The sequence below is a fragment of the Peromyscus maniculatus genome, chromosome 3 (genome assembly GCF_049852395.1).
Source record: "Peromyscus maniculatus bairdii isolate BWxNUB_F1_BW_parent chromosome 3, HU_Pman_BW_mat_3.1, whole genome shotgun sequence".
Classification (NCBI taxonomy): domain Eukaryota; kingdom Metazoa; phylum Chordata; class Mammalia; order Rodentia; family Cricetidae; genus Peromyscus; species Peromyscus maniculatus.
This window is the reverse complement of record NC_134854.1, coordinates 107,221,574-107,245,397: the sequence shown is the minus strand read 5'-3', so window position 1 is coordinate 107,245,397 and position 23,824 is coordinate 107,221,574. Positions and strand designations below refer to the sequence as shown.

Sequence of the window (23,824 nt, the reverse complement as noted above, 5' to 3'; positions counted from 1 at the left end):
TGATCAGACCACTAGGCATCCCATGAGTATTCTTCCTCAATCTCTTGTGGTCAGTGAGCTTGGCTTTCCTCTAACTGCTGGCACACTGTGGAGCACACAGTAGGTTCTCAGTAGGTAGTTCAACAGTGGATGAGAATCTGGGCATCAGTTTCTGACCACAGCCTTTACCTTGGGCTCAGTGAACTATGCTACCTCTGGGCCCTAGCTCCTTAGACATGCCCCCTGCTTCACCCCAGGAAGAAACAGGAAGTGATCTGGGTGTCTCTGGGGTGCTGTGGGACATCTTCTTTGAGCACTGATCATGGTGTTTTAGCTCTTTGTTGGTTTATTTCTTTGCGGTCAGTTCTTGATGGCTCTGAGCAACCGCAGGGAGTGTGCAGTGTGCTTTCCCCGAGGCCTGGCTCAGCAGCCGTTTGCGGAGGTCTGCAGAGCAAGATGCTTTATCTGGGACTCCTCCCACCCCCACCCACCCCCACACACAGTGATTGTGGTAGAGGGGGACAGGGGACCTTTGGAGGTTTGGACAGGATCAAGAGAGACCCCAGGGTGACTCAGAAGGTGGAAGTGCCATCTGTGCTGTCTTCCAGAAGTCACATCACTCGGGCCATTCCCTTGAAGAGTCTCACCTGCACCCTCTGCTCATCCGCACCTCTATCTGCTATCTGTCTGTCTATCTATCTATCTATCTATCTATCTATCTATCTATCTATCTATCTATCTATCTATCTATCTGCTATTCTTTCTAGTCCTACCATCATTTTGAAGCTGCACCCTACCACTGTCCCTTCAGGAAGCCTCAAAACCATTGGCTGCTTATCAGTCCACATTCACTGCATGCCAGGTGTGTCTGGGAGCAGAAACCAGGAGCCAAAGAGGAAGAGGAGGGACCATCTAAGCGCTGCCCCATCTCCTTGAGCTTACCATCAAGTGTATTTATTACTCGGGCAGGGGAGATGGCTAGGTGGTTAAGAGCAATTGCTGCTCTTGTCAAGGACCGGGGTTCTGTTCTCAGCACCACATGGTGGCTCACAACTGCCTGTAACTCCAGTTCCAGGGGATCTGATGCTCTCTTCTAGCCTCAGGCACCTGGCGTGCACATGGTACACATACATACACTCAGGCAAAGTACTCATACAGATAAAATAAAATAAAAGTTTTTAAAAAGAAAAATGTATTATTTAGCATACCAGCTTGTACTTTATATCCATTAAACATAGAATACTACCCCCCCCCCTTTTAAAAGCAGGGTCTCACTATGTAGCCCTGGCTGGCCTAAAACTTCTTAGGTAGTTTTCTTCTTCTTATGTAAAACTTCTTATGTAGGCTAACTGAAAGAGATCAGCCCTCCTTCCAGACTCCCAGTGCTGGGATTAAAGGTGTATACCACCACGCCTGGCTCATCTCTAGTCTGTTCAAGTCCCTTTTCAGTTCTCGTCTCAGGGGAGCTGGGGGCACTTGCAGCCACAGTGTCTAGAGGTGACCAGACAGTCTGGAAACACAGCAGAGATACATGCCACTACTAAGGACATCTTTAATCTGGGAGAAAATAAAACAATAGCACCTGCTTGTCAGGTTTTGTGGCTACCCTGTACACTTAGGCATTTTCTCTTTGTCTCAGCTCCTTGAGAATAGGTCACATTCATTCATCCCATTGTGTGACAGTGCAAAGACTCGGTAACTGTCGTGGTCACTATGCTCGGGAGATTTAACATGCATGCAGTATTTTTATTGTTTTATTATTTTTTATGTATATAGGTGTTTTTTGTGCATGTATGTCTGCACTGTTAGATGCCCTGGGACTGGAGTTATGGGTAATTGGTAGCCACGATACAGGTGCTGGGACCCAAATCCAGGTCCTCTGCAAGAGCAACAAGCGCTCTTAACCTCTGAGCCATCTCCCCGACCACTTGACCACTTTCTAGAACCACACAATATATTAATTTCACCTTACCCCTTCCCCGTCCCAGCCCTGGAATCAGCCACTTCTTGGGGGAAAACCCTGGTTCTTTTAGGGACTGGATGTCATCTGGGCCTTCGTTCATCTTTTTCTATCCATGTGTCTTGGAGCTGTAGCTTTGTTGGTAGGGTACTTGCTTAGCATGCATGATGCCCTGGATTCAATCCCTGGGACCATAAAAGGAAATCCATCCTCTCTCTGTCTCCTCTTATCTCAGTGCTGGCATACGTTTTGTGAAATCATAATCATTTTTTATATCGTAATTGTTACTTGAACATTCGAGTTGACATGGCGTTCACACTGATGAAAAGTCAGTCCATTCATGAATGGTGCAGTGGGGACCCTCCTTGTATTCTTAGGGATGAAGTTTTGCCAGGACAGTATGAATGAACATTGTGTCTGTATGAGGCAGGGTTTCTCTGTGTAGCTTTGCTCCTTTCCTGGATCTTGCTCTGTAGACCAGGCTGGCCTCGAACTCACAGAGATCCGCCTAGTCCGCCTGGCTCTGCCTCCCGAGTGCTGGGATTAAAGGCATGCGCCACCACGGCCGGCATGTCTGTATGTCTTACGATGAGACTAGTTGTAATACTTGGGCTGTGGGAGGTTGAGGAAAACATCACTGGCTTAGGAATGGTGCCGAGGCTTGCTCTGGTCCCTGCTCCGTACAGAGGTAGGATGTAAGTAGTTATGGAGGGGCTGTCCCCGTGTAGGCACGGCAGGTGGGCAGGAAACGCAATAGGGAATAGGCTTGGAATGAGATCCTTGAGATACCTCAGGACCTTGCAGGGCCTTCACTGGGAAGGGCAAGGATTGGAGTTACTGCAGTGTGTGCCGCCCTAGTAAGCATCGAGGGGGTGAGTGGCAGGCAGGCCGGCCTCTCTTCCTTCACTGTGCGGAGAGTGGTACTTGGAGCTGTGGGACTCCAGGGAGGACTTTGGGGCCAAGCCCAGAGTGCAGTGAGGCATGAACCTCCCGTGCCTGCACCTCGCCCCTTCATCCTTGAGCCAACACCCTCTCTCCCCGCTGAGCTCAGCCTCCGCCCTATTGGCTCAGTCCTCAGGCAGCAGGCCCCGCGGCCCTGTTGCTTGGTTCCCTTTCACTGTGCTTGAATGCCTGTGGCCTGCTTAGCACAAAGCCCTCCTTTCCCAGGGCCCCTGCTCCTGGGCCAGGCTGGCCCCTTTTTCTGCGCTTCACTGTGGTAACGGGGCAGTGAGTTGAAGGAGGGCCGGGTCTGGGCTGTGAGTTGGGGCTGCCATGCTTGGGTTCTGCCTGTGGGGAGCTGCGCCCTGGATGCAGAGCAGGACCTTGGAGAGGGGCCCAGTGGGAGACAGGCAAGCTCTTTCTCTCTCTCTCTGGAGTTCCTGAGCAAGGAAGGTACCTATGCACCCAGGGATGCTTGGGTGCTTCAAAAGTGCCTAGACTAGATCTCAGCACGGTGGGAGGGAGGGGGAAACATGGGGGACACCTGGAAGAAAGGCTGAAGAAGTCCTGAGATATATATATTTAAGATGTGTGACACCGGGAGGTGGTGGCGCATGCCTTTAATCCCAGCATTTGGGAGGCAGAGCCAGGTGGATCTCTGTGAGTTCGAGGCCAGCCTGGTCTACAAAGTGAGTTCCAGGAAAGGTGCAAAGCCACACAGAGAAACCCTGTCTCGAAAAACAAACAAACAAAAAAAAAAAAGTGTGTCTGTGCACATGTGAATTCAGGTACCCACAGAGGCCAGAAGAGAACATTGGATCCCCTGGGGCTTAAGTTACAAAGTTACAAGCAGTTGTGAGCTACCTGATGTGGATGGGTGCTGGAACCAAACTCAGGTTCTCCAAAGAGCAGCAAGTGCTCTTAATGGCTGAGTTGTCTCTTCAGCCCCAATCATGATGTATTTTTTTGTTTGTTTTTGTTTTGTTTTGAGAAAGGGTCTTTCTACATAGCCCTTGTTTCCTTAAAACTCACTCTGTAGACCAGGCTGGTCACAACCTCACAGGGTCTGCCTGCCTCTGCCTTCCGAATGCTGGGACTAAAGGAGTCCGCCACCACACCTGGCAGCATGATGTATCCTAATGGTTTCTCTGAGCTGATTTTAGGAAGCTCCCAGCCCTGGGAAAAAAGACCGAGGCCTCGGTGGCCTCCATCACCCACGTGGGAAATCCTGGGGACTGTGGGTAAGGCCATCAGTGTCCTGAGCTTGGTACAGCCTCTGACCTCCTCTCCCCTCCTTCCCTAGACATCCTTCTACGGTCGCTTCCGGCACTTCTTGGACATCATTGACCCTCGAACGCTCTTTGTCACTGAGGTGAGTCTCACAGCAACACTCTCGATGGAGCCTCCCTGGCCTTTGTATCTCGTCACTTTGAAATGCATGGGTCGTCAGAAGGGATGAGGAGGTGAAGGGGGTGAGGAAGGTGAGAGGTGAGAGGAAGGTCATACATCTTTGTAGTTGTCTAGCTCAGCCAATCAGGAGGGCATGCCTACGTGTGCTGTGAGCCTTCTCCCATGATTCCATTGGTGCTCACTGTATTCTTTGGAAAGAAACAGCATTTTTATTCCTGAAACTCTCAATGGTATTTTTACCAGTTATGTAAATTATATACCCAACACAAAAGTTCAAACAGGGTCCAAGGTGGGGCTCAGTGATAGAGTGCTTACCTACACGTGCAAGACTTTGGGTTAGATTCCCAGCATGGCTGGGAAGGGGGGGGGTATCAAGCAGTCTAGATGTGGTTAGCAGAGCAAAAGGCAGTTACCTTTCATTATCCTCCTTGCTCAGTTCCTGTCTCTCCTAGGTAACCATTGTACATGGCTTTTAATATCTAGTCTGTTGTGCATTATTTGCCTGCAAAATTGTACAGTTCTATGAATTTTGACATACATGCAGCTGCATATTCATGGACATGATCATGTGAGAGATGGCTCGGCCGGTAAGTTGCTTGCCTCACAAGCCTGAGGATCTAAGTTCAGTCGCCAGCACATACATGAAGAGCGAGGCACGCGCTTCTAATCTCTGTGCTGGGGAGGCAGAGATAGGAGCCCTGGGCCTCCCTGGAGGGCTAGTGTGTGCCAGTCAGTGGGCTCCAGGCCAGTGAAAGAGCCTGTTTTAAAGGAAGTAGATGGCAAGCCCAAGAATGACACTTGAGGTCATCCTCTGGCCTCCGCATGCACACGTATACAAGCATGTGTGCAACGGCACACACAGGAACACTTAGAAATATACACATGCACTTAGAAAAGAAAAGCCAGGTGCAGTAGCTGAATAAGCTGGGGAGGTGGAGACAGGAGGATCACTGTGGTGTTCCACCAGTGCAGTCACATGGATGAGCTCCAAGTCCAGTGAAATGCCTAATTCAGAAACATACGGTGGGAGCCGATTGAGGAAGGGACCCCATGTTAACTAACCTCCGGCCTCCCCATGCACAATGTACACCCAAGCCCATGTAGCTGCACATGCTTATACACATGCACACTGGGTGTAAAGCATTTCCATCATCCTAACAGCTGGCTTGTGCTTTGTCGGGGCCAGTCCTCCCTGTCCCCAGGTCCCATCAGTTTCTCATCTGTTCTGCTGTTCTAGACTGTAGTGTGCTAATGGAATTCCACAGCCACCTCTTCCCTCAACAGCGTGCTTTGACGTTCCCTGTGTCGCTGTGTCTGTCAGTCGGTCATCTCTTAATGCTGAGAAGTGTTCCGTTGGAAAAATGTTCAAGAACTTGTTTGTCCGTTGACTGGTTAGTGGACATTTGGAGCTTCCCCCGGGCCTGGCTATGATGAATAAAGCTGCTGTGAACGTCCTTTGTGTGGATGTATGCCTTCTTCTTCTTCTTCCTTCCCGTTGTGTTTTTGAGAGAGGGTCTCATAGGTAACCCTGGCTGTGTTGTAACTTGCTCTGTAGACCAGGTTGGCCTTGGGAACAAGATGGCTAGCTTGTGTGGAAAATATACATTTAACTTCTTGGGAAACTATCACATTGCTTTTCCAAGTGGCTCTCCATGTGACATTCCCATCAGCGATGTAGGAGACTTCTAACGGCTCCACTTCCTCAAGTGACACTTGCTATTATCTCTTGATCTTATCCAAAAGGCTGAGAAGCAATATTATGAATTGGAAAAATAATTCTTTGCAGGGGTAGCTTAAGAAGGGTGTCTTTTCATATGAATTTGAGAAATGAATGTGGGAATTCATATTCATATAAAGTAGCACACATTTATTAAACACATACTGAATAAGACAGCTTGTGGTTTTATTTTTATTTATATTTTTGATTTGCATGCGTGCATGCATGTATGCTTGTGTGTGTGTGTGTGTGTGTGTGTGTGTGTGTGTGTCTGTGTCTGTGTCTGTGTCTGTGTGCGTGCATGTGCACACACGCGCCATGGGTGTTCTGGTGCCTGTGGAAGCCAGAAGAGGATGTCAGAGCCATTGGAGCTGGAATTACAGGCAGTTAGATGTGAGCTGCTGAATTCAGGTGCTGGGAATTGAACTTGAGTCCTCTGGAAGAGAAGCAAATGCTCTTAACTGTGGAGCCATCTCTCCAGCCCCCTTATTTGTATTTTTTATTATATTTATTTTGTGTGTAGGTATGTCAAGGGGTGTGAGCTATGGCATGAGTTGCAGGAACAGGTTCTCTCCTACCACATGGGTTCTGGGGATCGAACTCAGGTCTCAAGCTTGATGGCATGTGCCTTTACTCACTGAACTATCTCACCAGCCCTGTATGTTTAAATGGACACATAACACACCTATCTTTGCAGTTGCATGTCATGATTCTATACCCATGTACCTCTGCCATGCGGAGCAAATACGTTGGTCCCTCTCAAACATTTGTCGTTTCTCTGTGGTGACTGTAAACGTCACACATCCATTAGCCTGTCAGAATCACAAAAGTCTGCCCCACCGGGGCCTGCTGTTACACATCCCATTCTACAGAGTGGAAAGTCAGGACTCATCATGCACACATTGCTGCCCTGAGGCAAGATAAGAGCAGGTGCAATGCAGACTTGCTGCGGCGCAACAGGTTTACATTCCTGTTTAGAAAATCTGAGTTTCGGCTAGGTGGTGGTGGCTTCCACCTTTAATTCCAGCACTTGGGAATCAGAAGCAGGTGGATCTCTGTGAGTTTGAGGCCAGCCTGGTCTACAGAGTAAGTTCCAGGAAAGCTGTTACACAAAGAAACTCTGTCTCAAAAACAAAACAAACAAAACAAAAACAAAAACCCCAAACTGAGTTTTGGGAACTTGGCCAAGGTCACTCAGCCAGCAGCAGAACTGAGCTCCGTCCCTGAATGCCCTGTCCCGTGAAGCTCCTCACTGAGCCTGGGAGGTAGCCTCCTGACTACCAGTGCTGCCCTCCACCTCTCTGCCTGGCAGTGGCTCACAGACCCCGCCCGGGGTGGACTTGCTCTGAAGCCATGTCTTCAAATATTGCCTTTGTTGCTGTCATTTGTGGGTTTGGATTTTTGGAACAGGGTCTTGCTGTGTAGAGCTCTGGCTGGCCTGGAACTCACTAGCCCAAGCCAAGCTTCAAACTCATAGTCTTTGTGCCCAGGTCTAGCTCTTATATTTTAAAAAACCCCAACGCATTCGTATATTACTAACCAAAGGCATGGTGGGAAAAGAACAAGGCTTTCTGAGTACATGGGCATTGAACCATCCTCTAGGGTGCCTGTGGGGAACCCTGGTTATATAAAGTATAGGGATAACCTGATATGTGGAGGTGATTGCCTAAACATTTGGAAGAGCACCAAACTTGAAAAGAAAAACTACTTTTCCAGCTCAGTAATATTTCCTCCTAGAAAGTTCTAGAACTGTCTGTCTTAGGGTTTCTGTTGCTGTGAAGAGACACCATGACCACAGCAACTCTTATAAAGGAAAACATTTAATTGGGGCTGGCTTACAGTTCAGAGGTTTAGTCCATTGTTGTCATGGTGGGTGGGTGGCATGGTGACATGCAGACAGACATGGTGCTGGAGAAGGAGCTGAGAGTCCTACATCTTGATCTGCAGTCAACAGGAAGTGAACTGTGTGCCACACTGCATAGTTTGAGCATAGGAGACTTCAAAGCTACCTGCACAGTGACACACTTCCTCCCACAAGGCTACACCTACTCCAACAAAGCCACATCTGATAGTGCCACTTCCTTTGGGGGCCATTTTCTTTCAAACCATCACACTGTCCAAACCTAGATACAAGCATAGTTTTGAAATCCCAACAGAAATACCACTTGCTTGGTGAGGAATCTATGGTTAACTTAAGGCTGGAGATGTTGACGGTGGCCTTGAGGGTCTGGTAGGGAATGGATGAGGGGACTTGGGAGGCCCTTCAATGCGGCTCAGATGGCCACAGTCAGGGAGGCTCTGGGAACAGAGGAAGTGCTGCAGGACCAGATGCCACCTGTGCTAGGAACTCCGTGTCCCTCCTCCAGGGCATCTCCTCGCTCCCACACTCAGCATTTCATTGGCTGCTGCTTTCCATCATCTACATCTTCCTTCAAATCTTGCTTTTGTTGTTGTTGCTTATTTTGATATTTTTGTTTTTCAAAACAGGGTTTCTCTGTGTAGTTTTGGTGCCTGTCCTGGATCTCACGCTGTAGCCCAGGCTGGCCTGGAACTCACAGAGATCCATCTGGCTCTGCCTCCCAAGTGCTGGGATTAAAGGCGTGCGCCACTACCACCTGGCCCACTTATTTTGATTTTATTTTATTATTTTCATTTTTTTTTTCTAAAAGAGGGTCTTGTTATTTAGTCTAGGCTGACCTGGAACTCACTAGGTAGTTCAGGCTGGCCTTGAACTCTCTGTACTCCTCTTTTCTCAGCTTCCTATGTGCAGGGATTACAGGCATGCACTACCACGCCCAGTGGAACTCTTACATTTGAAAGACCACAACCTACTTATATATTACCAACCCATTTTGGGCTATTTTTTGTATTAATTAATAATAAGCAAATCTCACACCCCCCACTTCCCATTAGCAATTAAAATGTCAAAGCAACTAAAACTCTTACTAATTAGAAATTAACCCAAGCAACAGCAGTTTTCAACTGTTGTTCAGATTGCACACATACTCTTCCCAGCTAGAGATCCAATAGGTTTGCAGTGAGTGGATCTGCCTTCCCCTTCACTGTCACACCAGAGTGGAGGACGGTCTCCAGGAGCACGTGCCAGCCTCTTGGGAAGTTAGTATTCTATCCTTCCCAAGTCTGCAAGGGCCCTGCATGGACCTTCAGGCTAGCAAGGCAGCAGTCTCAACTCTCATCGGAAACAGAGGTAGTGAGAGGAAAGAGCCTCTGGCCTTAGTGTGCTTTGCTGGGCTGCGGGACACATGGCGTGCCAGGACCCCCTATACTAGAACTCATGTCTACAGGACCCTGCTTTACTCCCAGGCCTGTGGCTGGTGTCCTGGAAGGGAGTGTGGGGTGGCGACTGCTTGGTTGGAGATCTGAGGGTAGGAGGACGGTAGAGGACATGAGAAGGTGGCGTGCGAGCTGAAGGTCCCCAGCGAGGAGCGATCCCAGGCAGCCTGAGCCACCTGCAGCCCCAGTTCCGAGGCAGCCTTGGAGTCTGGAGAGGATCGTCTTCAGAAGGTTTTGCAGCTGTTGGCTTGCAATTTATAACTGGCCAAGCTTTAAAAAGATTCCAACCCTTGTATGTGTAATGAGGCGGAGGCAATTTTATCCACCGTAATTTCTCTTAGGAAGAAGGCTGTCTTTGTTCTCAGAATGCCTTGAACAAGGCTTCAAAGGAGGAGGAGGTGGCTCTGCTTGACAGCGGGAAAGAATTGTGTTTGATTCTAAAAGGGGAGAGGAGGGGGATGGAAGAAGAGGAGCAAACAGTGGGGAGGGCAGCAGGAAGATGGGTGAGCTGGAAGATTGGCATATGAGGTGAACAGAGAGATGAGGCTGGGCTCTGCTGATCTCATCCCGTGCTGGAGAAAGTTGTAAACGCGTGCGATTGTGCACTCCATGACTGTTCCAAGGAATCCTCGGCACAGTCAGTGTGGTTCATGTTGATTGTTTGGGGGCTTGGAGGGCTGATGAGGCTCCTGTCCAGGGCACAGTGTACAGCATCCAGCTCATCCAGGGAAGCTTTCAGAAATGCATGAGAGATGCCCCGCCCTTCCATGTAGGCTATGGAATGCAGTCTAGACCTCTGAAGGCAGGGCTGTGCTACATGGTACCTATGTTTTTGTTTTCTTTGGGGAAGGGGAGGCAGATAGGGCCTCACATTCTAGGCCAGGTTATATACTGGAACTCAGTATATAGCCCAGGCTGGCCTCAAAACTCATAATGTAGCTGTTTTAGTTAGGGTTTCTATTGCTGTGAAACAGACACCATGACCACAGCAACTTTTGTAAAGGAAAACATTTAACTGGGGTGGCTTACAGTTTCAGAGGTTTAGTCTATTATTGTCATGGTGAGAAGCATGGCAGCATGCAGGCAGACATGGTGCTGGAGAAGGAGCTGAGAGTTCTACATCTTGATCCACGGGCAACAGGAAGCGAACTGTCTACCACACTGGGTGTGGCTTGAACACATATGAGACCTCAAAGCCTGCCACCTCAGTGACACACTTCCTCCAAAAAGGACACACCCACTCCAACAAGGCCATACCTATTAGTGCCACTCTCTATAGGCCAAGCATTCAAACACAGGAGTCCCTGGGGGCCATTCTTCCAAACTACTACAGTAGCTGGTGCTGTCCTTGAACTTCTGACCCTCTTGCCTCCACTTCCAAAGTGCTAGGACTACAGATAGGTGTCTTCCACCATCCATGGTGATTTTTGCCATTGTTGTTTTGAGACAGGATCTTACAATGTAGCTTTGGCTGGCTTGGAACTCACTATGTAGACCGGACTGGCCTTGAACTCCCAAATCTGCCTTCTAAGTATTGAGATTACAGTTCTGTACCACCATACTTGGGGATTTTCTTTCTTTTTAAAGACCGTCTCTCATCTTGTAGCATAGGCTATCTTTGAACTCATTATGTAGCCCAGGCTGGCCTTGGACACATAATAATCCCCTTGCCTTTGCCTCCCAACTTGAGACAACACACTTGGGTCCAAGTTCCTCTTAATTTTATCTGAAGGTAGCATGAATTGGCTATTCTGATTTCAATCATCAATTAATAGTTAACAAATGATCATCCTGAAAACAGTGTGCTAGCCAAAATAGTAACACACACACACACACACACACACACACACACACACACACACACACGTATGTATGTATGTATGTATTTTTATATACATGGATATTTTGCCTGCATGTATGTCTATGTACCATGTGTTTGCCTGGTGCCTACAGAGGCTAGAAAAGGGGCATTGGATCCTCTGGAACTGGATTTATAGACAGTTCTAAGCCACCATGTGGTGCTGGGAATTGAACCTGGGTCCTCTGGAAGAGAAGCATGAGCTCTTAACTGCTGAGCCATCTCTCCAGCCCCAGAAATATTATCAGTAACACCCACTCAGTACTAATATCGATGTAGTAAATCAACTATGTTGAATGCATTATAGGTTAGAATAAATAACTGTAGTGGGGGATGGGGTGGTAGCTCGTGCCTGCAATCCCAGCATTTGAGATGAGGAGGCAGAAGGGTCAGGATTCCAATCTAGTGTCAGGTACGTGAATCCTGTCACAAACAAACAAACAAACAAACAAACAAACAAACAAACAACAGTGGTGCTGGAGAGAAGGCTCGGTTCTCTTCCAGAGGCCCCAAATCCACTGCCTAAAATCCATGTTGGGCAGTTCACAACTACCTGTAATTCCAGCTCCAGAGGATCCTATTGCTCTCTTCTGGTCTCTGTGGGCACACACATACACACACAGAGACATACACGCACACAGACACACACACAGATACACAGACACACACACAGACACACACACACACACACACACACACACACACACGCACGCACGCATGCATGCACACACGCACACATGCACGCATGCACGCACGCACCTACATAGACACAAACACATACACATGAAAAAAGAATAAAAAATTAAGTATAAATCGAACAAATAACTCCAAGTAACTACTGGTGTTGACCTGGGGCTGTCACTGTGGGAGGAGGGAGATGAGAGAAATGGTGTTGTGTTTGAATCAAGGACATCAGTGTGAAGCCAGGACCTCATGTGGGCGGGGATCTGTGGAAACTATCTGGGTGGGTAAAAGGCCAAGAATGGCCAACCCACGTTCCCACGTGGGGGAGTTGGGCTCCAGATAATGGGATTGTATTGCTAGTAATCCATGGAGTCTGCTTAATGATCAAAGGAATTCATTTGGGGGTTAACTCACAAGACAGAATAAAGGAATTTGTCACAGAATCCTGGAAGGGCGAGGCACGATCTAATGCTGTTCTCTGGCAAGCTCTGCCCTGGTCCATCCCAGTGTCCATACCATGAAGTAGCAAAGAGAGAGTCCCTTGCATGCATCCCAGGCCTTAAGCTCCACCCCCCCTTGAGGTACACATGTACCTCAAGGTCATAGGTAGGTGTAACAGTTACCTGCTACCTCACCAGGGGCGATGCTTCATGGCATGGCTAAAACAGCTACCCACTACATTTGCCACTTTCCTGGTGTGCTCACTGGAAGGGCAGAGATGTGACACACCAGTACCTTTGAACACACCAGCATTCAGTCCCTGGGTCCTAAATGCCACTACACAAGAACACATAGGACTCACTGAGAGATGGTGAATCCAGGTTAGGGGCAGAGAAAGTCGATGTGGAAAGCTGGAGACTGCTGTGGAGGTGAGCGATGCGCACACTGGCTTGAAAGGAAACACTGGCCATGTTTGGACAAATTTGGCATTAAGAGGATGGGTAGATTCTAATACCCCCGTAGGGAGAAAACAAATCCACAGGGGCTGGCAAGATGGCTCAGCAGCCAAAGAAAGCACTTGCTGTGCAAGCCTGGAGATCGGAGTTCAAACCCTGGGTCCCCAGTAAAAGTGGAAGAAGTGGACCACACAGCGGTCCTCCTGACATCCACACCCACATTACAGCACGTTGCAAATGCAATGATAATAAATAAAATTTATAAAAAGTCCACAAGTCCAGTTATACTAAAATGTGGTGTAGCTAGAGTTTTCCTGCCTGGCCCACAGTCAGGACAAATCTCTCTCATCCTCCAGTCCCACAGCTGCTCAGACCTGACCAAGTAAACACAGAGACTTATATTGCTTACAAACTGTATGGCTGTGGCAGGTTTCTTGATAACTGTTCTTATATCTTAAATTAATCCATTTCTATAAATCTATACCTTGCCACATGGCTTGTGGCTTACCGGCATCTTCACATGCTGTTTGTCATGGCAGCGGCTGGCAGTGTCTCTCCCCTCAGCCTTCTGCTTCCCAAAATTCTTCTCCTCCTTGTCCCGCCTATAATTCCTTCTGCCTGACTACTGGCCAATCAGTGTTTTATTTACTAACCAATCAGAGCAACACATTTGCCATACAGAACATCCCACAGCAATGTGGGGTTAGGGGGGTTGATGGCAGTCACTGTTTTGCTGTTTGACCCCCAATATTTATAGTTACTTTAGCTCATAGTGTCAGAGGCTTCCGTTCATGGTTCATGTCTCCCTAGATTCTGAGTTGCTGATGTGGCTGCAGGAGTGTGTGGTAGAGGCTGTCTACTGGTAGACATCTCTGGGACGACAGTATTATGGCTAACAGCACTCACATTAGGGACAGTGTTCCCAGGCTCTGGGAACAGAATCCTCACAGAAATGTACAGAGTATACTTCACTAATGGCCCAGGTCCTTCAGGGTCTAATACAGCTGTGGAGCAACCTGTGTAACTTGTTCAAACAGCAGATTTAGATCAAGTTCACGGGTGACACTAACACTGTAAAGTAGAGGTTCTCAGAAACAGGACACTAATTTCCTCTCAGAGCATCCCCTGCTGGAGCTGAAGACATGATCAGTTGGTAAGGTGTCTGCCATCCAAGCATGAGGGCCTGAGTTTGGGTCTCCAGCACCCACATAAAAAGCTGGGTGTGGTGTCATGTGTCTGTAACCCCAGTGCTGAGGGAGAGGAGGGTCCCTAGGCTCTCGGGTCAGCTGCTGTGGGTAGTCTGTGAGCTCCAGGTTCAAAGAGAGACACTGTCTCAAAAAAAAAGGTGGGGAACGGTAGAGAAAGACACCAGAAATTGACCTCTGATACGTACATGTACACACACACCACACACACACACACACACACACACACACACACACACACACTTGCACACCCAACCCACATGCATTCACACACATAATACACACATACAAAAATTTCTTTTAGAATTGACTTGAGTTTCACTTAAAAACAAATATTAAATTTATTAGAAAGAATATGCTTGCATGTAATCCTGGATTAAAAAATGCTTAAAATTAAAAATCATTAAATGAATTTTGGTAGAATTAGAACACTTTCTAGGAATTTTTGAAATGGCCCTAGAACATTATTTTGCCATTTTGCAGTATGTATTTCTGTGAAGTGGTGATCTCAGCATTGCTTATGAAATCAAAATATCTGTCAGCTCTGAAAATTGTTGAAGATGTTCTACATTCTGCAATACTAGATATCTAGCCAAGATTTATTATTGGTTTATTAGGTTTTATTCTTCGGAAAAAGTTTCACTATACAGCTTTGACTGACCTAGAACTCACTCTGTAGACCAGGCAGGGCTGGAACTCATAGTAATCCTCCTGCCTCTGTCTCCTGAATGTTGGGATGACAGGTGTGTATGCTGTGCCCCACTGAGATTTAGTTCTTTATGGAAAAAGAAACATCTTCATGTCATTAGTGTGAAAATTTGCTTTTATTTTTAATAAATGGAAAATGTATATGTATATAAAATTGTTTTAATATACATTTCTTTTTTAAATTAACATTTTATTCTATATGCATAGATGTTTTGCCTGCATGTATGTCTGTGAACCACAAGTGTGTGCAGGTGCCTTCAAGACCAGAAGAGGGCACCAGGTCTCCTGGACCTGGAGTTAGGCAGTTGTGAGCTGCCATGTGGATGCTGGGAACTAAACCTGTGTCCTCTGCAAGAGCAGCCAGTGCTCTTAAACACTGAGCCATTTCCCCAGCCCCTCTCGTTTTTTTCCTCTTTTAAGACTTACGCTATGGGGCTGGTGGCAGGTGCTCAGGTGAGCAGCACATGCACTAAAACTGCAACTTCACAGAGATTATCGTGACTCCTGCAGAGGAGAACGTGCCCATTTGTGAAACATCCGATTAAAAAGAAAGAAGAAGAAACACGTGTAATCACTACACAATAACCCATCACGTGCTGTACATTTGAAAAACAATTTTTCTATTATTGGTGTTTCAGATGGTTTTAGGTCTTTAAAAAAGTTACATTTTAATTTAGTGAGTGTGTGTTGGTGGGAGATGGAGGGAGAGAGTGGGTGTGTTTACGTCCCACAGTGCAAATGTGAGGTCAGAGAAGAACTTTAGTCTTGTCCTGTGGTGTGGGGCCTGGGGATTAAACTCAGGTGGTCAGGCCTGGCAGTAACTGCCTTTACCGGCCGAGCGGCCTCATTGGCCCTCTGGGGGGATTTTTAATTTTAAATGCCCAAGAGGCTGGAAAGATGGCTCATTGTGGAAGGGTGCTTATTGGACAAGCATGAGGACCTGGGTTTGAGATCCCAGGACCCATGTAAAAAGACAGATGTGGACTGTGTGCCAGCACTGTCAGAGGCAGGGACAGGGGGAGGCCATCAGCCTAGCTGTTGGCCATCAGCCTAGCTCCAGGTTCAGTGAGAGACCCTGTCTCAAAGGAATAATGGCAGAGAGTGATAAACAGGACACCTGATGTCTTCTTTTTTTGCTTGCTTGTTTGTTTGTTTTTTGGTTTTTCAAGGCAGGGCTTCTCTGTGTAACAGTCCTAGCTGTCCTGGATCTCACTCTGTAGACCAGGATGGCCTTGAACTCACAGAGATCCTCTGTCTCCCGAGTGCTGGGATTCAAGGTGTGCACCACAACCACTGGGCCTGACACCTGATGTCTTCATCTTGTCTCTGCACATATGCAATATAGTACATACACAGTATGTGTGTGTGCGCGTGCACACACACACACACACACACACACACACACACACACACACACACACCTATCAAGTTACAAGTCAATTTTTTGTCTATTTGCATGCATTTTTGTCATACCTACCTCACTGCGTGTAATAGGTGCTGGGAACCAAACCCAGGTCTTTTGCAAGAGCAGCAAGTGTTCTTAACTACTGAGCCATCTCTTCAGGGCCATCCTCCCTTAATATAATTTAGGCCATGGTTGGATTTTAATGCTCTTAGGCTAGTTGGCCAGGATGCACCACCTGTCCCATGACTAGAACTTACCAGTTTACTTCCCTGGTCCTAAGATGACTGGAAAACTGTGTATCTCTGGTTCTTTCTCCCTCTGACCTTGTAGAACATGGCTCATAGTCAGGAGGAGCTAGGGACCTATCTCAGCTAACCAAGTTTAGCCTGATCTCCTAGGAAGGGAAAGGGTTGAGGATGATGTCCAAGTTAGCTTTAATTACCAACTTGACACAGTCTAGAGTCATCGGAGAGCAAAGCCGTGGTTATAGACTTGCCTAGATCATGTTAGTATATGGGCATACCTGTGAGGGACTGTCTTGGTTGTTGATTGATGCAGGGGGGCCTTGGTCCACTGTGGGTGGCACTGTCCCTAGGCAGGTGTTCATGAGCTGTATAAAAAAGCAGCTAAGCATGGGCTGGTCAATGAGTAAGCCAGAGATTAAGCCAACAAGCAGCATTCCTCCATGTTTTCTGCCTTTGAGTTCCTGCCTTGACTTTCCTCAGTGATGGACCATGACATGGAAGTGAAGCCAAATCAACCCTTTCCTCTCTATTTTGCTTTCAGTCAGTGATTTGTGGCAGCTACAGAAAGGAAACCAGAATAAAACAAGAGACGTCTGAAGACTGCTTACAATGCCTGTAGCTTTGGCCCCAAGTTCCTCTGCTTGAATCTCAGAAAAAAGACCTGTCTCTAGACAGGAGTCAGCTATGGAATTGTCAAGGCAGGAAGTGGCATAAACCTCGTGCTTCCTGTCAGCTGTTCACCCTTCTGCCTCTTAGTTCTCCCCATCCCAATCTCTCGTGTTTGGCTCTCACACTCTCTGCCTGGCACATCCCTACCATTGTGTGGGCTGCTTCCTTATTTATTGTATGTGAGCCGATTGTGACTTAGTTCTGGGACTCAGTTCTCTCCTTCCACCGTGTGGATTCTGAGTGTTAAACTCAGGTCACCAGACCTAGTTTCAAGTACCCTTACCTAATGAGTCATCTCACAGGCCCTGGGTCAGTTTCAGATGGTAGTGAAAAAGGGCCTTATCTTTCTTTCTCAGTCTTCCTCTTCCTCCTCTCTTCCCCTCCCCCTCCCTTCTCTCTTCTTTCTCTTCCCCTCTTCCTCCCTATATCCCTCCCTTTTCTGCTCTTCCCTCTCCTCTCTCTCTTCTCTTCCCTCTCCTCCCTCCCCTCCTTCCCCTTTCCTCTCTCCCCTACTGCCTCTGACTTTCCCTCGGCTCTTGGCCAGATGCTCCTGCCACCATCTTGTATTATCTATACCGAACAGTAGATGGTAAATTATAAATTTGGCTCCCTCTGGCACTCCTGCTTAGCTGCACAGGGTGCATTAGTCCAGGTGGTCTAGAGAAACAGAACTAAGAGAAGGAATGCATACTGTACAGATGGGATTTATTAGAATGTCCTAAAGTCAGTGGTCCGACTATTCCAACAATGACTGTCTTCCGACAGAAAGTCCAAGAATCCAATAGTTGTTTGGTCCAGGAGGCTGGGTGTCTCAGCTGGTCTTCAGTATACTATATGCTGGAATTCTGAAGAAGCAGGCTCTAAGAAATGGACTTGCCAGATGGGAAAATAAGAATCTGGATTTAGGGTGGGTCTTCTTGACTGGAATGATGCAGTCAAGAGTCCCTCACAGGTGTGAGCAGCAGTTTGGCTAATTCTAGATGTAGTCAAGTTGACAACCAAGAGTGGCCATCTCATGGAGGTTACAGAGAAGTTTGCATTTTATTTGGGAATGGGTTGTGACTATTATTTTGGATCTCTGTGAGTTCAAGACCAGCTTGGTCTACAGGATAGCCAGAGTTAGGTAGAGAGACCCTGTTTAAAAAATAGAAATAAAAAATACAGTATTTTTATTCTTTGAGAATTTCCTACATGCATTCAATGTATTTTGTTCATATTCATCCCCAGCTCTTCCATTTAACTCCCAGATCCACCCCCACAGCCTCCCATGTTCTGTCTTAGTCACTGTTTTGTTGCTGTGAAGAAACACCAGGACCAAGGAAACTCTTATAAAGAAAGCATTTAACTGGGGGCTTAGTCCATTGTCACCCTAGGGGAGCATGATGGCATGCAGACAGGCATGGTTCTCGGGTGGTAGCTAAGAACTTTACATCCTGATCCGCCCGCAGCAGAGAGATGACACTGGGCCTGGTGTGGGCTTTTGAAACCTCAAAGCCTACTCCCAGGGATCCATCTCTACCAAGGCTGTATCTCCCAATCTTTCCAAAGAGTTCACCAACTGGGCACTAAGAATGCAAATATATGAGCCTATGGGGCCAGTCTCATTCAAACCATCATAGTCTCTATATGTCATAAAAAAATAATAGTCCACTGATTCCAGTCTGTGCTGTTCAGATACTCCTAGGTGTTGGGTCATCCAATGGGGCATGGTCAACTTATACACCCTTAAAGAAAATGAACTCTCCCTTTCCCAGAAGCCATCAACTATCAATACTCCTCCACTAAGGGTTTCGGCTCATGAGTTCCTCCCCAGCTCCATGCTGAAATGTTGACTGGCTTGATCTTGTACAGGTCTTGTGCCAACAACAGGAACTCCTGTGATCTCAAGAATTCAGTGTCCTGTCATGTCAAGAAGACACTGTTTTGTCCCCTTCCTTCCTAACTTCTGGCGCTTTCTGCCTCTTTCAGTGAAAGTCCCTGAGCCTTGGGGCTGGGGGTTGGTATAGATGTCCCATTATGGCTGAGCATTCCACAGATACTTCTTCTCTGCGCTTAGACCAGTTGGGAGACTTCAAGTTAGTTAACATCCAACACACAAACCAACTCCTCTGATGGAGTCTGGGAGCTGCACTCATCTACCGGCAGGAGATAGGGATTTAGAAAATGGCTCGATGCTATGTCCATTTAGCAAAAGAATAGTAGTTTGACACATGGGGCCTCTGAGCTTCCCAGGCATATGATGACCAGGTTTACAGGACCAGATCTGGGTTTCCTGCTTTAGAGTAGAGAGGGCCTTAAATCCAACCAGAAAGCAGTTAGTCACCCCCATAACTTCCATACCATGGTTGCACCCATGGGCACATCTTGCCACGCCACACAAGTTGGTACTGTAGCTCACAGGATTCACAGCTAGGTAAGACTGTTGATGACCTTTCTCTCCCAGCAACCTGCATGCCACCTTCTGGAACTATGAAGCTAGCCAGTATGGAGGAAGCTTCATGATCAGTACATACTTGGTTTCTTCATGCCCTGTGACCTGTGTGTGTGTGTGTGTGTGTGTGTGTGTGTGTGTGTGTGTGTGTTTGTGTGTGTTTCTAGAAACAGGGTCTTACCATCAAGTTCTGGTGGTCATCCATGAGCAATGGAAATAACCTGACTTGTTTTGGGTATTTGGGACACCTCTAGTTTTATTTGATAGAGTCTCATGTAGCCCAGGCTGGCCTCAAACTCACCATGCAGCTGTAGCTGAGGTTAGCCTTGAATTCCTGACTCACACTTTCACTTCCCAAGTAATAGGATTACAGATGTGCACCAACACACCCAGCTCTAACACCCCCACTTTTTGTGTGCTTTCTTTCCTGTGAACCCCTCCCCCAGTCTCCAAGCCTGTCCTTGCTTCCTACTGCTCTCTGCTTGGGGCTTTCCAGAAGATCCAGAGGAGCAAGATGCTCCTCTGGCCCATAGTCTGCTGCTAAAGCCTGCCTCCTGTACATGTGTTTGTGGAGGGCCTCTGAAGACCATACCCCTGTGGGATAGAGAGAGAGGCTCAGGCTCGTAGGCCATAGGCAGGTAGGCTGGCGATGGGGAGTTGGAAGCAGCAGCATCGCCTGGGCCTTCAGCAGGGGCCACAACCCAGCAGCCTGCCTGAGCCAGCTGGGCCCCTCACAGCTTTTGCATTCAGGGGCTGGCTGCCTGTTTGTTCCTGGTTGAAAAGACTTCCTGCCAAGCTCACCCAGCACTGACCTCCCAGCGTTCCTCCTCCTCCAGGCCCTTCTGCCAAGCACCATAATACAGTGGCTGAAGAGCAGGGCACAGCAGGGAGACGTTTCTTGTGAGCCCCAAGCCTCCCTAAAAAACCCCCAGAGCAGCTAGCTCTTGTGGCCTCTCCACACAGGTGACTGGGGCCATGTCCATCCCACAGGACCTTTGAGCAAGGCTTAGTTAGGCCAAGTCCAGCCTAGAGGCCCAGAGTGAAAAGGTTCCTTCTAGCTTTCTTCCATTCGGGCCCTCCCTCTGGCCTGTCTGCAGGAACTTTGGCTCCCCTTCTCCCTTACACTCTTTGCCAAGCCCAGGGCTTAATGGGACTGATTCTTTTGGCTCGAAGCTGCCTTTGATGACTGTGTCAAATGAGATGGAATCTGGCCAGGTTGTTATAGGAACTCAGGAGAATCCCTGGGGTGGGAGAAATAATGAGAATTCAGGGCTTTTCACCGCGTTTCGGTAGAAAGTAGAGCGTGCATTGTCCTGGTCCGTAGACACCCAGGCAGCAGGAGGATGCCACGCAGGCTTGGGGAACCTGAGCACCTCTAGGAGGTTTGGGGGTGCTGGGAGTCAGGGGTGCCTGGCAAAGGTTTAATGAAACTTAGTTCCAGTGCTAAATCCTGCACTGCTCCTTCTGCAGCCTCAAGGAAATTAAAACAGTGTGATCCAGTTTTACTGAAACACAAGGTTAACCGTGGCGGTGCACACCTGCTGTCCTAGCACTTGGGAAGCTGAGACAGGAGGGCTGCCTGCGAGCTGGAGGCTAGCCTCAGCTACATGGTGAGATCTAGGCTAGCTTGGGCTACGAAACGAAACCCTCCCCTTAAAACACAGAACAAAACTAAAGCAAAGGAAGCAAAGAAAAAATGCTCAGAGTCTGGACTAAAAGTTAAGCTTTTGCTGTGGTTATCCTGGTGTTGTGTACCATGAATGAGTTTTTTAATGCTTTCCTGCCTCTTCTGAGGTCTTCCTTTTCCTTTTTCTTTTTCTTCCTTTGGCCTCAAACTTGAGATCCTCCTGCCTCAGCCTCTTGAGTGCTGGGATTCCAGGCACGTGCCATGGCCGCCCGGCTTCTTTGTTGCTATTTTTAACATTTTTTTATATGTGTGTGAGAGTTTATGCATGTGAGTGCAGTGCCCGTGGAGGCCAGAAGAGGTCCTTAGAGTCTCGAGCTGGAGTTACAGGTTAGCCCTCTGATGTGGGTGCTGGGAATCAAACTTGGGTCCTCTGCAAAAGCAATATGTTTGCTTAACCACTGAGCCATCTCTCCAGCTCCCAGTCTTTGTTGTTTTGTGAAGCAGGGTCTCACTTTGTAGCCCAGGCTGGCCTTGGACTTCTGATCCTCCTTCTTCCACTTCCCAAATGCTAGGATTGCAGGTGTGTCCACCATGCCTGCTCTTTAAACATCATAAATGGCTTACGTATTTGAAGAAGTGGGGGACATGCAGCTGGGAAGAAAGCAAATTACCCGTTTTGGAACAGACAGATCAGGAAGGGATGTGGTGGACAAGTGTGTGCTGCTCTTGGTGAGCAGCCCAGCTACAGCAGGACAGCTTACTCAGGCTTCCTGCCCATGCATGTGGGTCTTTCCTGAGCTGCTTGGGTTTCCTTCCAGCATGGTGGCTCCTTCTAAGAGAGGACCACCCCGAGAGCAAGGTGAAAGAGCAAGACTTTATGGTCTAGCTTTAGGTAATACTGCCTGATATCTACCACCTTCTGTGTGTTGAGATAGTTAGAGACTCTCTGGAATCAAGGGGAGGGCACATAGACTTTATCTCTAGACTTGGCTATGGAAACATTCTAGAAGACTCTGGGACAGATAACGGGTGACTATCTTTAGAGGGTCCATTATGCCAGTGAGAGTTGTCTATGTTGTAAGGTAGTCATTGTTTTCTTGGTTTTTCTTTTTTCTTTCTCTTTTTTTCTTTCTTTTTTTCCTTCTTTTTTTCTTTCTTTTTTTCTTTCTTTTTTTCTTTCTTTCTTTCTTTCTTTCTTTCTTTCTTTCTTTCTTTCTTTCTTTCTTTCTTTCTTTCTTTCTTTCTTTCTTTCTTTCTTTCTTTTAACATGGATCTCATATAGCACAGGCTGGTCTTGAACTTGCTGTGTAACCATGGCTGACCTAATCTGATGCTCTCGACTCCACCTCTACAATGCTAGATTACAGGCATGCACCATCACCTGTCAGCTTACTTGCTTACTTTTTAAATTGCTGTATAATTTCCCTCTCCCCCCTCCCTCCCTTCCTCCCCTGTCTCTCCCTTCCCCCTCCCCCCTCCCTCCCTGCCTCCCCCTCCTCTCTCCCTCCCTCCCCCTCCCTCTGGTTTCTTGTGTAGCTTGGGCTGTCTTCAGACTCACTATGTAGCCAAAGCTGGCTTGAACTCCTGATCCTTCTGACTCTACCTCACAAGTGCTGGTGTTAGGTGTATACCACCACCTAGGAAGTAAATTATCATTCTGTCTCCCTGCCCGCAAGGGGTCTACATAGCCCCCATTGGAACTCACTATGTTCTAGACCACTAGACCAGGCTAGCTAGAAACTCACGGAGATCTGCCTGCCTCTGCCTCCTGAGTGCCAGGATTTAAAAATGTGTGCCACCACACCTGGCTTCCTTTTGTGACAGTCTCACTGTGTAGTGTACACTGACTTGGAACTTAGTCTGTAGCCCAATCTGGGTTAGATCCCATGATTCTCTGCCTCTGCCTCTAATACTGGTGTTGCAGGCAGACACCACCAATCCTAGAAAATTATTGTGTGACATTTCATTGAGTGTGTATAGTCCAATTTGTGTATCTACACTTCTATTAGTTATCTGTAGTCTTGGCCATGCGTGGGAGCTTCTGTGAATGTCTTTTTTTTGTTTTGTTTTTTGAGACAGGGTTTTTCTGTGTAGTTTTGGTGCCTATCCTAGACCTCGATTTGTAGACCAGGCTAGCCTCAAACTCACAGAGATCTGCCTGGCTTTGCCTCCAGAGTGCTGGGATTAAAGGCGAGCGCCACCACTGCCTGGCACTGCTGTGACTGTCTTTATCCAAGTCTCTTGGTGAATGAAAGCCACCTTCTATCATCAGTGTTGCTTTGAAGAATTAAAAAAACAAAACAAACAAACAAAAAAACACATGCAATTAACTCTCTTTCCCTCTTCCAGTCTGTCAGGTATTGTAGCTATAAGTACTTGAATAGGTAAATCTGTCAGTATTTTTAAAAATTTTATTCACTTATTTTATGTGTGTGTGTGTGTGTGTGTGTGTGTGTGTGTGTGTGTGTGTGTGTGTATACAAGTATGTGTGCACACGTGCCTCGGTGCATGTGTGGCATTCAGGGGACAGCTGGTGAGAGTTGGTTCTCTCCTTCCACCACTTGGATTCCAGGGACTGAACACAGGCAATCAGACTTAGCCACAATCACCTTTGCCCACTGAGCCATTTTGCCAGCCTTCTGCCAGCATTTTTTAAATGACAAAAATAAGTCGTGGAAATATAATGTGATTATATCCACCTAATAAAAGCTTTCGATGTTACAATTGAAGTTAAGGTCTTCCTGACCCATGTCATGCCTTGGTCCTTTTTTTTCTCCAACCTAAAGTTACTCCTGTT

General features: G+C 47.4%; 1 protein-coding gene across 2 annotated transcripts in view; it reads left to right on the top strand.

The window, feature by feature from the left end:
- Sfxn5 (sideroflexin 5) overlaps positions 1 to 23,824 on the top strand; it is a 125,317-nt gene that overhangs the window by 13,460 nt on the left and 88,033 nt on the right. For both annotated transcript variants that reach the window (XM_006991546.4, XM_042274503.2), the window contains one exon: positions 4,182 to 4,250. In XM_006991546.4, coding sequence (XP_006991608.1) covers positions 4,182 to 4,250 — 69 coding nt within the window. The remainder of the gene's footprint in view (positions 1 to 4,181; positions 4,251 to 23,824) is intronic.